Source organism: Lichenostomus cassidix, unplaced genomic scaffold, assembly GCF_008360975.1.
Source record: "Lichenostomus cassidix isolate B80296 unplaced genomic scaffold, HeHo_3.0 unassigened_scaffold_chr26, whole genome shotgun sequence".
Lineage (NCBI taxonomy): Eukaryota > Metazoa > Chordata > Aves > Passeriformes > Meliphagidae > Lichenostomus > Lichenostomus cassidix.
In genome coordinates, this window is record NW_028147268.1 from 650935 (window position 1) to 666268 (window position 15334).

The 15334-nt window shown below is 52.6% G+C and overlaps 2 protein-coding genes across 4 annotated transcripts; both read right to left on the reverse strand.

The window, feature by feature from the left end:
• Positions 1–425: 425 nt before the first annotated feature.
• On the reverse strand, positions 426–7830 carry CUNH1orf116 (chromosome unknown C1orf116 homolog). 3 transcript variants are annotated; one of them, XM_085044334.1, is made up of 5 exons: positions 7278–7828; positions 7089–7165; positions 4229–4338; positions 2742–2904; positions 426–2346 (listed from the first exon to the last, which is right to left on the reverse strand). In XM_085044334.1, exons 3-5 carry the CDS (start codon positions 4313–4315, stop codon positions 1193–1195), a joined length of 1404 nt encoding a protein of 467 aa, XP_084900460.1. In that variant the 5' UTR covers positions 4316–4338; positions 7089–7165; positions 7278–7828; the 3' UTR covers positions 426–1192. The 3 variants fall into 3 exon arrangements, with proteins under 3 accessions (XP_084900460.1, XP_084900461.1, XP_084900459.1); XM_085044335.1 differs by lacking the exon at positions 7089–7165 and having other exon boundaries at positions 7278–7830; XM_085044333.1 differs by having other exon boundaries at positions 7089–7828.
• A 3213-nt stretch (positions 7831–11043) lies between these two features.
• YOD1 (YOD1 deubiquitinase) lies at positions 11044–15016 on the reverse strand. Its single transcript, XM_085044340.1, has 2 exons — positions 14739–15016; positions 11044–14171 (listed from the first exon to the last, which is right to left on the reverse strand). The coding sequence occupies exons 1-2, from the start codon at positions 14944–14946 to the stop codon at positions 13465–13467; spliced, it is 915 nt and encodes a 304-aa protein (XP_084900466.1). The 5' UTR covers positions 14947–15016; the 3' UTR covers positions 11044–13464.
• Between the last annotated feature and the right edge of the window lie 318 nt (positions 15017–15334).

The following is a 15334-nucleotide window of genomic DNA, read 5'->3' on the forward strand; positions in this document are numbered from 1 at the left end:
CAGGCTGCTCTTGCTGCCTTTAAAGCCAATCATTTGCACTTGCAAGTCCCCAGTCTGGAGCTCAGGGCTGGGTGGGACCTCTGCTGCTGCCTGGCTGCACATCAGGCTGGTCCCAGCCTGCCAGCAATCCCAGGAGCACCAGGAATTCCATATTCCCCTTGTGCTCACAGGGAGAGCCAGAAATCACAGAATGGTTTGGGTTAAAGGGACCTTAAAGCTCTCCTTAGTCCACTCCTGCCACAGGCAGAGCCACCTTCCACTGTCCCAGATTGCTCCATGGAAGAATTTGCGTGTGCTGATAAAATAATTCTATTTTACAGGTGGGACAGACCTGACCTGGCTCATCCTCTGCCTCAGAACTCTTTGTTTCGAAACTCAGCATTTAGATTTACCTGACTGCAGCACAAATCTGTACTCCACAGCACTTTCTGATCACACACAGGTTTATTAGCAGCTCTGCTCATTCTCACCCTCTGTTCCCAAAGGTGAGCAGCAAGGTGTTGGCAGCACCAGCTGGGCCTGAGAGGACAGCTAGGAAAGGAAGGAGTTGGTGCTGTGCCAGCCTGGCATCTGCCTCGTTTTGGGCAGCACATCTGGATCTGACTCCAACACAGCTTCTTGCCTCCTTAGCTGTCCCTTCCCGCAGTTCCAACATCTTCCAAGTGCTGGATCCAGGTGCTCAGGGCTGAGCAGAGGAGGCAGTGGGATGTCCATGCAGCCCTCCAGCAGGCAGTGGTGGTTTTGGGAGGCACTTTCATGTGGCAGGTGAGTGCTCAGGCCTCAGAGGCTGTAACAAAATTAATTAAAAAACCCCAAAGAAGTCCCAAAGGAGCAGCAAAGTCCAGCAGTTCTTCCCAGAGACACTTTATCCACAGGCAACCCCTCTGAAAACAAGCCAAACCCCTAATTCCATGGCTTCCCTGTTTTGATGAATCCCCAAATGCATTAAAGCCCTTGCAGGAGAACACTCTTGGTCCATGCTGAGCGATGCTTTGTATAAATAGCTCATATACATCTGCTATATACAAAATATCCTGTACACTTGGCGTTCCTTTATTTGGTGTGAAGCTCCCAAAACCTCTCCTGAGGCACTGGGGCAGGAGATGGCAGCACAAGACACTCGTGCCCAAGGCCAGGCAGTGACAGCCACTGGCTTTGGGGTGAAAAACCCCTTTTCCACCTGCCCCACGAGCTATTCCTTCAGCAGCCCCAGCTTCTTGAGCGCCTCACGCCTGTTCTCGTCAGCCGCGGCCTTCGGGGAGATCTTCACGCTCACGGCCGACCTGGGCGGCCTGGGGAAGCTGGGCAGGGGGTGGGACCTCCTCTTGCTGCTCTTGTCGTGCTCCTCGTGCTCCTTGAGGCCAGCAAAGTCCTTCCCTGCCACCAGCGAGGCGGGCCGGGGGCGGCTGCTGCGCAGGAAGCTGGGCGCCAGGCGCTCCATGAAGGACATCTTGCCCAGGGAGCTGCTGCTGCTGCGGGCGTTCTGCTCCTTGGAGCTGCCCATGGAGCTGCCCAGCCCCACCCCGGAGCGCTCCAGGGTGTTGGATTTGAAGGCAACCTGCCGGACACCAGGCATGGAGCCCTGGCCAGGCTGCCCGGGGATGGGGAGCGGCGTCTCGCCAGGGTGGGGATGGAGGTGGGCGCTGGGCTCCCTCCTGTCCTGGGACAGCCCCAGCTTCTGCAGGGCCTCCCGTCGGGCTTTCTCCTTCTCCTTGGGGTCCAGGTGCCCCGAATTGCCCTTTTCCACGCTGCTGTCGCTGGCAGGGGTGGGTTGGGAGCTGGCTGAGGGTGGAGGTGCTGCTTTCACCTTCTGGTTGTGCTCCGTGGCCAGCGGCACGGGGCTGTTCCTGCTGGTTTTCAGGATGATGTTTGGTGGCAGTTTCCGCGGTTTGGGGGCAGTTGGAGGCCCACGCTTGGCATCAGTGTCCTGAGGGGACTCTTCCAGGGTGGGTTTCTCCAGGTGGCCCCACGAGGTCCGAGCCTTGGTCTCCTTGGCTGCCTCTCCCTCGGCACCTGAGCGATGGCTGCGTGACCACTCGTGGTCATCCTGGAAGGGATCTGGAGGTTGGATGATCACAGATTTCATGTGGCTCCCTGTGTTGGCGTGGAGCAGCCTGCCCTCCTTGGCCAGCTCCTGGGCAGGATTTCCTGCTGGCACTGCAGGGACAGCTGCTCTGCTGCCAGAAGCTCCGTTTGCTGTAGGGATGTTCCTCGGAGAACTGGAATAACCTGGGCCTGGAGCAGCTGCTGGAGCTGTGCTGGAGGAGGCAGAGATGCTTTTCCCACTGCTCTGCTCAGCCCCACGCTGCTGACCCCTGCTTGGAGGGGGAGCCCCACTCCCCAAATCTGGGGAAAGAGAGAGATGAAGTCATGCATTGCTCTACACATGGACACAGCCCCTCCCTGCCTGCAGAGCACACCTCAGCCTGCTGGGCAGCACAGCCAGGGCTCAGGATGTGCACCCTGACTCCCCTGATCCATCCCTGCCCAGGAAGCTGCATCCTTTGGCCTGGCAGAGCATCATGAATCTCTGCTAACCTGCTCAGAGCACGAGCAGAGATGCTCTGCCCCATGGCTCTGCTGTTTGCCCCACAGCTGCCCATGAGCACCAGCAGAGCATGGATGGTGCCCTGCTTGCCTGGCTGCTTGGGAACCTCCTGTGCCTCATCACCACTGCTCCTTCCCTCCTGCCAAGGACATCCCCATGCCACAGCCAGGCTGGAGAAGGATTCCCAGCTTACCCCGTGGCACGAGGCCTTTTCTGGGCTTGGAGGGCTCCCCAGAGTCATTGTCATCAGTGGAAACCCCACTGTCTCCCTCTGCATCCAGGGAGCCAATGGTTTCTTCCAGGAACATCAAACACTCTTTCTCCTCCACAGATAAATAGTCATAGCTGTTGTCACTCTGGAAAAAGAAGAGAAAGCAGAAAGAGAAGTAAGTTACTTTCTACTATTTTATATATATTAATACTATTTAATGTCCAGGTAGTTTAGAGAGCCTGTGAGGGCTGCTTGGTCAGTGGCTGTTCAATAACGAGTATTTACAGCTCCAGACTACTAGAAATCTCTGCTAAAAAGAAGAAATATACTTTAGGCCTTTTTAAACTTACCCTACTCTATGGGTGAGAAGGTGGATTATTCTTAACTTGGAAACTTGGGGTCTAACTCATAGTTCTTTAAATTACTTTGAAATGTGAGCAGATGGGGAGGCACAGACACCTCTACAGCTCATCAAAGCTTAGAAAACACTGTAAATTCTGTGCAGATGAACTCTCCTTGTTCTCCCATTCATACCTCAGCAAGAGGTGTTTCATTTTAGTTGTATTTTGAGTAGCAGGAGATGTGATACTGCAATATCAGATATCAAGCTGATTCTTGCAATATATCACGAGCAAAGTGAAGTGCAGGGCAGGACAGAATGTGCATCAGATCAACAAGCACGGGGCAGGAATTATCCCAGGTGGAGTTGTTTTGCAGAGACACCTTATCCAAATCTTTTACCGTGCACTATCACAACCAGTTTTTCCATCCCTATTAAATTCAGAGGGTTTGGTTCTGGTTTGCAATCCATCAAATGGAAAAGCTGTCAGCACCGAGCGCTGCACTCACACATATCAATTATGCTCCAAGTCAGGCAGGATGTAATTAGTCCATCAATCTTGGAATCGGCGTTGGGAGACAAACAAGCTTTAATGGAGAGATAGTGAAAAATTACACATCTACACCCATGGTCCCAACTCATCTCTGCCTTAACTGGGGGATTAATCTCTTGCCAGGCAGGAGGAGCTCAGCCTGCTGTCTCCTCCAGATGAAGTCACTCTCCTTGGAGGCAGTGTGACCCAGTTACCCAACTGGTCTGATCCCTGCACCCCTGGGTGGCACAGGAGCTGCTGGGATCCTCTCCTGTCCCACAGGAGCTAAGGCTCCTGTTGCTGCCACACACGTGGCAGGAGGAGAACTCTGGGAGCACTCTGGGCCAGGAATTAATTTCTCTTGTATTCATTATATATTCAGTATATATAAATTTCTTAATTTTAGCAGAGATCGTCTAGTAGTCTGGAGCTGTAAATACTCATTATTGAACAGCCACTGGCCCTTGGCATTGTGCTGCCTCAGGGCCTCCAGCTGCTTCCAAAGCACTGATGGAGAGCAGATTTGAGCTGAGATCTGCCCCAAATCCTCCCTGAGCTCAGAGGGGCGAGCAGAGGCAGCACCCCAGGGTTACTCACCCGCTGCGAGTGGGTGGACGCCGTGCTGACCATGCTGTCACAGCTGCCAGAGTCACAGCCAGCCATCCCCAGCTCCTTCCTGGGCATAGCACGGGAGGGGAAGATCCCAGCTGGAGCAGGAGAAAGGAGAAGCATTAAGTTGTGAGATCCCCCGGGGGTGACTCGAGCATGCTGGAAGGGAGGGCAGGGATGGGGGAAATGTGCTACATCTTGACTGCTGTCTCCAGGAGAAGCCACAGCTGGGCTTCTTTAAAGCATCCTTGAAGGTTTTTTTTGGAAATAGGAGTAATCTCTGGAGAGCCAGCTGGTGTTGATGGCTCTCTAATCACCTCGGGGGGGTGGATAAGGCAAAAGTAAAAACTCTAAGCCCAGCTCAGCCTCAGAGCTCCCAGCAGAGCCCCAGCCCCGACTCATGGGACCTCCTTGCTGCACCACACCCTGTGCCAGCCCTGCAGCTTGAACTTCTGAATGCTCTGGCCCCAAATGCTGCTGGTTACTCACATCCTCGCTCTGTCAGGAGCTTCCTCCTGGCAAGGAGCTTCCTCTGCCGCCCTTCCTTGGGGGCCCTGGGGAGGAGTCCCAGGGGAGGTGCTTTTGGGGCACGCCTGGGTGTGTTTGGGCACATGGCTGGCACTGCTGTGGGAAGCAGAGCAGGGTGTCCCCCTCTGCTCACAGATGTCCCCCAATGTCCCTCCCTGCACACAGCAGTGTCCCCCCAATGCTCTTCTGGATGAGCCCAGACCCCCCAGCCCCAGTGGGACCCCAAAGTGGCAGCACTGCCTGACAAACAGCCTGGATTTGGGTTCCCAGCACTGTGCCCATCCCAGGTGGCAGAGGGGACAGTTATCCCTGCCCAGAGCTCTGCTGCCCACGGCCAGAGGCTGAGCACCCATGGAAGGTGTCATTACTTCTGCAGGCTGAGCACCCACAGGTGTCATTACTCCTGGATGCAAAGCACCGAGCTCCCAAAATTCCCTGGCACCACCAGTTAGTTTCCTTCACATGCACCACCCCATTCCTTTGCTGTGGAGGCGAAAGGGAGCAGCAAAACAAACACCAGCAGCCCCTCCAAGACACACAGACCCACGCGAGAGGATTTGCTCCTCGGCAGACAGAGCAGCCCTTTGTGCTGTAACCTGCAGGCAGGAACACACTGCTGCTTTTGCTCTTGTAGCAGGATCAGGGAATTAGATCCAGCGATAAGTGAGCAGAACTGGCTGCTTGTTCAGAGCGTTAGACCCTGAAAGAATTCCTTTGTAATTGGAATACGCCGCAAAAATCAGATTTCAGCACCCACGCCCTGACAGATCTAATCCTTCCACGCAGGAGGAGTTTAATATTTCAGTCTGAGCTTTGCATTATTTACTGCTTAAATGACGTTGCAGTAAGTGGTGGCTTTGGAACAGCAGCTCCCTGGATTCTTTAAATTCAGATCACTTCATAGGGAGGGATTTGAGCTGTCAGGAAGCAGAGCTGAGCTTGGGGGACTTCAGGCCTCTGCGGGATTTTGCTGTGCACTTGAACCTCCAGAACGTGAAATTCAGATTTATATCAAAACTAGATTTATATCAAAACTAGATTTATAGATTTATAGATTTGTAGATTTATAGATATTTATAGATTTATAGATTTATAGATTTATATCTGCTCCTAAGTAGCAGGAGGCTTGACCATGGTTGTTGCACTGCTCCTGGCTGCCTCCCTCCCAAATTTGAGAGAGCAAAACACCCCTGGGGAAGTGAAAGCCTTGCTGGACCTGCAGTGTGCAGCTGGTTGGGGCCAGCAGGGAGGCATTTACTCCATGAGGATCCCCACCACCACCAGGCCATTAAAGAAATGATTTTCTCTCATTCAAGCAGCATTTGCAGGAGCCTAAAGCAGCTCCCAAGGCTTTGGCACCCACCGAGCCCCATGGGAGGCAAAGTTCAGCCTGAGCCTGCTGGGCACTGCAGAGGATCTGCACTGAAACGAGAAGTTCCTTTTCCTGCCCATTAGTTCTCTGATGCGATTACAGCTCCAGCACACTCATCCAGCTCGGGAAAGGGGACAAATCTGTGTGACAAGCCCCAGTTTTAATGATTCAGAAGGATTTTAGTTCCTTCTTTTTGGTGAGTAACAGCCACAAACTGAAAATGCCACCGAGTGTTTGATTTCAAAGACACAGGACTTGAAAAGCTGTTCTATAGCTGGGTTTCAATGGTTTCTTCCCCCACAAAAAATATACTTGGAATAAGCTATTTTTTATCCAAATCCAAAGGCCAGGCTCCTCAGCTCTTGTGGCCGTTGCCATAACTGTCCTTCAAAAGCCCACGGAGCCATCAAAGAGGTGCCGGGTAGCAATTAATGCTAATTGCTTTAGACGAAGAGGCTACTTTCTTTCAGCAAGCAGCACTCCAAGCTCCCCATCCCGGGTTAAATGAGCTCGGTTTTGCTGTCTGGGGCAGAACAGCCTGATCCCACCTGTCTGGGCAAGGGCTTTGTCCTGCCAGCCCCAAACACACCCTAAGCAAAGCCAGGGACAGTCCCAGCTGCTCCTGCCCTGAGCAGCCCGGGGGGATGAACCCACCTCAGGGGGAAGGGGATGCTGCCAGATCTGCATTTCCTCCACTTTGACTAGTAAATGAACCCCAGTTCAGGTTTTCCCGGCTTCTCCCCAGCTTTCCTCCCACCACCACCACCTGCAAACCACCTCGTCCAGCTTTGCTGGTGAATCCCCCAGCATTCTACCCTTCCAAAGCAGAGCCCTGCAGGCACCCAGAGCCCCCCAGCCCTTCACCCGCAGCCCATCCAGCAGGAAAAGCACAGCAAGCAAAGGACAAGCAGGAATACAAATGATTATGAATCCGTTCTGTTGTTTTACCGGGCTGTCCGTCGTTCCGTGCTGCCCAACTCCTCGTCCCGGCCGTGCCTATCCCAGGACTTCTTTACTTTTCTGGGCTAACCAAACACAGCCAGGTTACACATTAACTGCTCCCGCCGCAGATAAGGCTGTGCCGGCCAGGTGGGTGCTCGGCAGGTATGTCCTGACAGGTGATCCCTGGCTCCTCACCTGCAGCCAGGGCGAGAGGAGCTCATCCTTCCCCCCTGCCAGGCTGTGCCACAGCCCCTAAAACCCAGCCATGCCGTGCCCCAGAGCGCTGGCTGGTGGCTGCGGTGCTGCCAGGGCTGGCAGTGAGCTGGCAGTGCCCGGGAGCTGCGGGCAGCTCTGCTGGGCACCACCCAGCTCCCTCACTTCCCTGCTGTCCCCTGCTGTCCTCGGCGCGGAGACTCCTTAATCCGACATCCTGTTCTGCCGCATAGCTGCTCGCTGAGAGCGGAGCAGCCGAGCTGAGCCCTGACCCGAGCCCTGCACACAATAATTACGCCCAGGAACGCGTCACCCACGACAGGTTTCTTCTCTCAGGTGGTTTGCGCAGCGATTCCTCAGCTCGGGGTACGAGGTGGTTCCTCCTGAGCTCTGGAAACACAGCCCGGGCTGGGACAGGCAGGTACTTGCATCGCACCGCAGCTTCCCAGGGGCCAAAAGTTTACTGCCTGCGAAGGAAGGAGGTTGTAAAGACGGGTAGAAAGTGTTTTGGAAGGGAAGTTTGGGCACAGATTTGTTGACGTGCCCAGGTCTGCGCAGCTCCCAGGCTCCTTCTGCCTGCCCCGACCTGCAGCTGCTTTTGCCCCAGTTGGCATCGTTCCCTGTGGGCACCAAACTCCTCTGCAAGCTCATTCCCTGGGCTGGGGACTCCTTCTGCAGGCAGCTTGAGGGTGATTCTGGGAGCTCTGGTCGATGTTAAAACCCCCAAGACATCCACCACACTCATCTTCTCACTGACACCCTCAGAAACTCTGCTGAGGCATTTTCTTCAGCAGCCTCTCCTTCCCTGAGCACTGAGATGCCACCTCTGCTGCCTCCTCCAAAGAGGAGCCCAGCTTTCCCCACCCTGGGCAGGGTGACACTGTCCCCCAGCCCAGGTGGGCAGGGAGAAAACAGCAGTGCCACCTTATTACTCTGACTTTGGGCTCTGTTACGAAAATTAGGGATTTTCCTGCTGATAAACAATGCTTTGGCCATTCCTCCCACCCCCCACACACAGCAGGGACTTGTACCTGCTTGACAAGGTGCTGCTCAGTGAAAATCTCTAAACACCCTGCAGGAAATTTCCAGGGCTGACACAGCTGCCGGATTCATTCATGTTTCCACGCTCCAGTGGTTTTCGGGTTTTTTTTTCTAATTTGTATTTTTAGCAAAAGGCTGTGTTGCAACACATGTTCCCTGCTCCACAGAACAGGGAAGTGGAAACATCAGCTGATTAAAGCCCCGGGAAGATGGAGAGAAAGCAGACGAGCTGGGAAGTGCTCAGGCTCCCACCGGCAGTGCTGAGCCCAACCCGTGTGCTGTTCCAAACGTGCTGGAGAGAAAATCAACAAACCAGAGGCTGCTGACAGCCCCAGGCAGCCCCAGCTCTTCCTGCTCCCCCAAGCTGGCCTGCAGCAGGTAAGGGATGGGGATGCAGCTCATCAGGAGCAGCATGAGCCACCAGGGATTGAGGGCAGGATTGGTGCTAGTGCTCCTGGAATTGTGCTGGATGGTGCAGCAGTTTAAACAGAGTTTAAATGTGGGAATTAATTAATGAAGTGGTTTTGATTTGAAATGAATCAATTAATTTTAATTTTAAATGGAAGCTGTCGGGCTGTGCCCGGTGCTGAGGCTGCTGTAGGAGAGGGAGCAGATCAAAGCTGGGGTTGTTTTGTTATTGCACTGCCAGCAGGGTGTGATGAGCACCAGCACAGGGCAAGGGTGTCCTGCCAGCTCCAGGACTCCAATCCGGGCAGTAAAACAGGCAGAGCTGGCTGCCTGCAGCCCTGTGTGGGTCAGGAGAGTGTCATGATCCATTAAGAGAAATCCTGAGCTCCTGTGAATCAGAAGCCCAGAAAGAACCTGTTCTTTCTCCACATTCTTCCAACAAACAGAAGCAGCTCCAGCCCAAAATAAGGTGTGATTTCACAGATATGGCATGAAGTGTATGCGAGGAGTCAAGTGATGCAGAGAAAACTTCCCAGTGCCCTGGGAGGACTTTGGCAGGTTCACAGCCCTGCTGGCCTCACCCTGTTCCTAAACACCAGGGCACGAGTGACTCAGGCCTGGCCCTGAAGGAAAAGCATCCACATGGCGTCACTGGTAAGATTCCTGTCAAGGTAAGGACGTTTCTTTGACTCTGTGGGACTCTTGGGCACTTTCCTTCGCCCAAATTGCAGGTACAGTCTTGGTGCTGACAAATCAGTTCTGGAAAATACCGCAGAATTAATGTCCCCTCTTGCACAGCAGTCATTAAACCTTCCTGTGGCCAAGGAACTCTATTTATTATCTCTGTTTTACAGAAAAGAGGTAGGCAAGGGAGGTGAGGTGTTTCCATGGCTTGGTTACCATTAACACCAGAAATGAGAAGGTGGCTCTCAAGGTTTTAAGTTTCCCAACATTTTCCTCAAGACTTCAATTAAAAATAATAGACAAGGGCAGTGCAATCTTGGACAACCTAATTTTGTTAACTCCTCTATTGTACTGCTGTTTCAGGAAGCACTCTGGGGCTCAGAGAGCTGAACCAGCAGGAGTGATTTCACCTAATTTGAAGGAATTTTATTTGGAGCAAACCTGACAGCAGTTTTAGAGCCGCATGCAAAGCTTGATTTAAAAGCAGGCAGACATTTAATTGTGTGGCAGTTGTAATTTTCAAAACAGCAAGCTGACAACTTTTAGTTCCTCTTCTGAAGAGTTTCCTCGCCAGGGAGAGGTTCCCAGGGCTGGCCCATGGGTGGGTTCTGCAGGGAAATCAGCCCCACAGAGATGATTCAGCACTCGTGTGTTAGTCTGATTGCTCAGAAACTCCCCCAGCAAGAGGCTCCCTGTGCTGCAGGCAGGCAGCAGAGAATTTCTGCTTTCTCCTCACTCAGCCCTGTCCCCTCCAAAGTGGAGAAGGGCAAACACTGCTGGGCTCAGGGAGGTTTCAGTTCCACAGGGGGTTTGTTGCCCCAGAACAGATCCCAGTGCCAGTGCTGGGATATTCTCCAAGTCTCCAGGAGGGCAGGATGGGAACAGGACGCTGTCCCCAAACTGTCACATGTGGCCCCTGCTGGGACTGTGCTCATGGAAAGGTGCTGATAGGAGATGCACCATGGAACAAGATGTTCCTGTTCTCAGTGTTCTCCCCAGAAATGGCTCTTTTGAGATGAGTTTACCCAGCACTAAGGAGTTAGGTTTGTCATTCAGAAATTCCAGCTATTGCTGATTTTCTCCCCAGACTGGTCTTTCAGTCTATCACATCCATGGAGTAGATCTGGATAATACTGGACCCAAATATTGGTGAAGTCTACTTAATGTTTTATTTATTTCAATGCATAAAAGATTCTGGAGGGATGTAAAACTATTAACAGCTGAGTCCTGATATCTCAGGTATCATATTTCACAGAATCCCAGAATGGTCAGGATTGTAAAGGACCTTGAAGCTCATCTCATCCCATTCTGATATGCAGAATTCATCCCACCACTACAAGGATGCCACTTCTGTGGTAATTCCCTGACTCTATCATTAAGGGCAGGAAAACCCTGGTTAAAAAGCACTAAAAAACACCCTAATAATAACATATCAAAAGAAAGGGAGTTGTATTTTAAATCTATCCAGACTTTATGTTTTAAATAATGTAGATACTTTTTGTTTGGGAAAGTTTAGGAGAATAAAGAGAATTTTTTCTCAGAGTCAGTACCAAAGATGATTTGTTCTTCGTCAGCCTGTAAGAGTATCAACTTGTACAACCACGAATTACAGCTATTTTTTTTTTTAACCAAAGAGATTTTATTTTCTAGGCAACAAAAGAAAACATCCAAGCAGTGATAGTGACACATCTTCCTCCAACGGAACTGATTCTCTGTTAGCAGATTCCCAATGCAAACATGATCTAGCAAAGCTCAACGCTCTGGATTAAATAAAACTCATTTCTCAAATACTGCAACTGAGAAATACCCAAAAAAAAAAAAAGTTTTACACACTTTAAGAAACTCATCCAGGACACGAAGCTAAAATCTAAGTGTTGCTCCCCAAAGTCAACGCAGACAATAAATATGGATCTTCCATTTGTGTTTCAGACACCCAAAGACACCTCATGCACCTCTCTGAGGTAGGTATTGTGTCCATGTGACAGATGGCAAAGGGTGAGGATCAGCTCCTTGTCCCAGGCATGGCTCTGCTTCCCTGGGAGGGCTGAGAACACACCTGGGGCTCGACAGTCTCTTGGTCTCATTCCTAGCCAGTATTTCAGCTCAAGTAGTCATAACACAGTGTAATCTTCAAGTTCCTTTGAACTGTCAGCTATTTCTGTAGGTTTTTAAGCATCAGCTTCTACAGGGCTGGGTTTAATGTTGGGTTTTGGGGGGGTTTTATCTTCTTTTCCTAATGACAGGCTACAAGCAGAGTGGGGTTTAACACTGGAAGCTAAGTGGCTTTTTATAGGAACCTCCCAACAGTGCTAATGTGTATTTTAATACTGAATTAAAAACAAACCTGGTCCGTAGTGCTCTTGGTGATTCTAGGCTTTGTGTTTAATTATTCATGCCTTAATTCAGCAAAGCACTTATGTAATTATGTTCCTTCTTCAGGAAAACCCGCCTGTATTTCAAGATCCAACTGGGAGCCTCTGCTGAGAACTTGAAACATGATTGTTGGAGAAAAGGTGGGTTTGCTGCACCAGCTGAGTCAGGTGCCTTAGGGAACAGAGGCCTTTAAAACTGGGGTTTAGGTTCCACGTGGAGAGTGGGTTTATTTCTGCCTCAGTCCGAAAATGCACCTTCTTGCTCCCCATTCTAAAAGTACAATGAAGGCAACTCCAAACAGTAAGAGAAGAATGGCAGGCAAAGGATATTTTAAAATTCAAGAAATGAGGATGTGTTGCAGGCATTTCAAATTAAAAAAAAAAACAACAAAACCATAAATCCCCTTCAGTAATATGCACCTTTACAGCACCTTTTAAAAGCCCTCGAAAGCACTTGCTGTTAAGCTTCACAACCCCACTGTGAGGTAAGATATCCCATTAAACCCATTTCACCTTCCCTGATTCTGAACAGTCCAAGGAGTGGGGCACTTCACCCAGCTTATTTTGTTCTGAATATTCAGCTGCACCCTTCATTATCACAATGAATAAGTCTTGCTACTCCACAGTCACCGGTGACAAATCAAACACATTAAGGCAGAAAGCAGATGAAATTTCAAGCCTCTCCTTCTGGCTCAAGCCTTCAGAGGGCAAAACTTCTTACCAGCAAAGAGTGAGAACTCAACCTTAAAGTGCTCATTTACAGTATTTGGAAACTGGAACAGCTTAATAACACCATGGCCGTGATTGGCTCAACTCAAGTAAAGTCTGCTTAAATGTATTTAACAGATGCAAATTAAGTCACTTCCCTAACTACTTACTTCCCTCTTGCCAAGGTTTTCAATGCTATTATGAAGAAGAATCCCAAGTATTCCAGGAAACATGCCTATGCTCTGATGCAGTGTAAACACCAGGGGGTTGAGAGTTATTTTTCAAGCAACTAAAAACTACCTACGGAGGATTAATAAGTTTTATTCAACACTTATCCATCTACTCATTAATTTAAAGAAGGCTACCTTAAAGCTTAGAGGCCATTGCTTCCTCTAAAGTTCTCTCCACACAAACTACACAGTCTACTCCTCATGGTATAGGGCAGCTCAGAGATCCTCCTTGCATTACAAGCTGTATTTTGATAGTGGATATTTCCACTACAAGCCATGCACCACACGAGCAGTTTCCCCTCTCAGAGTGGCTCCTATGTGCAGAGCCTCATTCTCAGTGTAAGTGATGCTGATATGTGTGTTTCCCAAAGCCTTGGATTAATTTAATTCCCCTGAAAACGTCCAGAGACATTCATTCAGCACCTCAGAGGTGGATTTCACACCAGTGCTGGACAAGCCTGGTTATCTATCTGCTCAGATCACACACACACAGAAGGTTATGAAGTCAAGGCGTGGCTGCTGCTGTCCACCACCTGCCCAAGTGCTACCCCTTAGCAACCCTATTCCCAATCCCCTATTCCCAAACCTGTGCGTTGGCCACCATTAAGTTAATTCGCTTTTCAAGCTCTGTGAACGGAATTTTATGATTACAAACAGCTTATCTGGGACTCCAGAATTGGATTCTGGACCGCTGAGGTAGTCGATGGCACCCTCCTCACGCTGAGCTCACACCTCCCCGAAGTTGGTGTGTCCAGTCTCCTTGGCATGCTCCCTGGCCTCCAGCTGCCCCGTCAGTCCCTTCTGGCACACCATGCAGCGCAGCGTGAAGCGATTCACATCCGTGAACTGCCTCTTCCTCCTGGCCTCATCCGCCAGCTCCAGGGCTTGGGCCAGCACCACATCATCGCTGGTGGGGAAGATGGTCTGGGGGGGAATGTCCGAGTCGGGGAGGCGGCGCTCCAGCGGGTCGTAGTGGATCCCATCGTAGATCAGCAGCACGCGCCTGGCGTAGCCGGCGTCCTCCCCGAAGCGGTCGATGCGCACCGTCTGCGTGTCCACCACGCAGATCTCACACTGGTAGAACTTGGACAGGATGGACACCTCGATGGCTCCTCCCCACGTCTCCTCCCTCCTGATCCAGTCACAGTACTCCCTGTTGGTTTTGCCCAGCACGGCCTCGCAGTAGGACTCGGGGTCACTGGCCACGATCTGGGCGATGAGGCTGCGCATCTCGGGGGCACAGCCCGGGTCGTACACGCCCCCCTCCACCACGTAGTACACGCTGGTGAACAGGCAGGAGTTGTCTGCTGGCACAACCCTTCTGGCCAGCACAGGCACGGCTTCCCTCACCGGGTGGGACATCGTTTTTTTGGCAACCACGGGCGAGTCAGGCTCGGGTTTGGATGTGTCCTCTTCAACTATCAGAGTGTCACCTGCCAGACAGGAGGAGGGAGAGGTGAGAGGGACGTAAAGGGGGATTTAAAGCTGCTGCTGCTTAAATACAATACAGCTGAGCTGGCATTGCTGAAGATCACAGAAGAGAATCATGGAATCACGGAATGTTTTAAACATCACCCAGTCCCACCCCGACATAGGCAGGGACACCCTCTACTACCCCAGGGCGCTCCAACCTGGCCTCGGACACCTCCACCCGTCCACGGCAGCTCCGGATCCTGCTGGGAAACAGCCTCAGCCAACAGCCGGTGGCACAACGGTCCCCGCGGGACTCACCTGGCGCGGCCCGGTCCCTGTCCCTGTCCCCTCCAGCCCCGCGCGCTCTGCCTCCGGAGCCCCGGGCCGCAGCCACAGCACCACCGGCACTCGCAGCGAGCAGGGAGCGCTGCCGAGCGGCTGTTGACACCTCCCGGGAGCAGGAACCGGCCCGACCGCCGGCCGAGAGGGGCGTGTGTGCCACGGCCTCTTTAATTACCGCAATTACAGCCGGCGGGGCGGCAGAGCCCGGGAAGCGCCGCCCCCGCCCTCCCTGCCCCGGGCCTCACCCGAGTGGATGCCGAGCTCGCCGAGCCGCCGCTCGCCGTCGCTGAGGTCGAGGCAGCGCGGCGGGAAGCCGTGCAGGAGGCGCTGCGCGGGCGCGGGCACGCCGGTGAGCGCGGCGAGCGCGGCCTGCATGTCGCGGAGGCGGGAGTGCGGCGACAGCCCCGGCAGCGCGTGCGAGCCGCTGCGGGCCTTGCAGCGCAGCCGCAGCATGATCGGGGCCGCCGCCGCACCGGCCGCCGCCGCTTCCGCTTCCGGCCCGCGCCCGGCCCGCTCTCGCGAGAGCGGTGACGTCACACCAGCGCGGCCAACCAGAGCGCGGGGTTCATTTGCATAGCGCAGGAGGCACCGCCCATCTCATTTGCATAGAGCGCGGTAGTGTTTGCACGCCCCGCCGGGTGGCTAATTTGCATGAAGGCGGTGTCACCGCCCTTTAATTTGCATACAGCCGGACACCGCCTGTCATCTCGTTTCCATTGCGCGCTGCCCTGCCTTCCCCGCCGGTCACCGCCCACTCATTTGCATAGCCCGCCGCAATTTGCATAGAGCCGCGAGCTCCGTTCCCTTCGCGTCACCGCCCCTCTCATTTGCATGGCGCTCG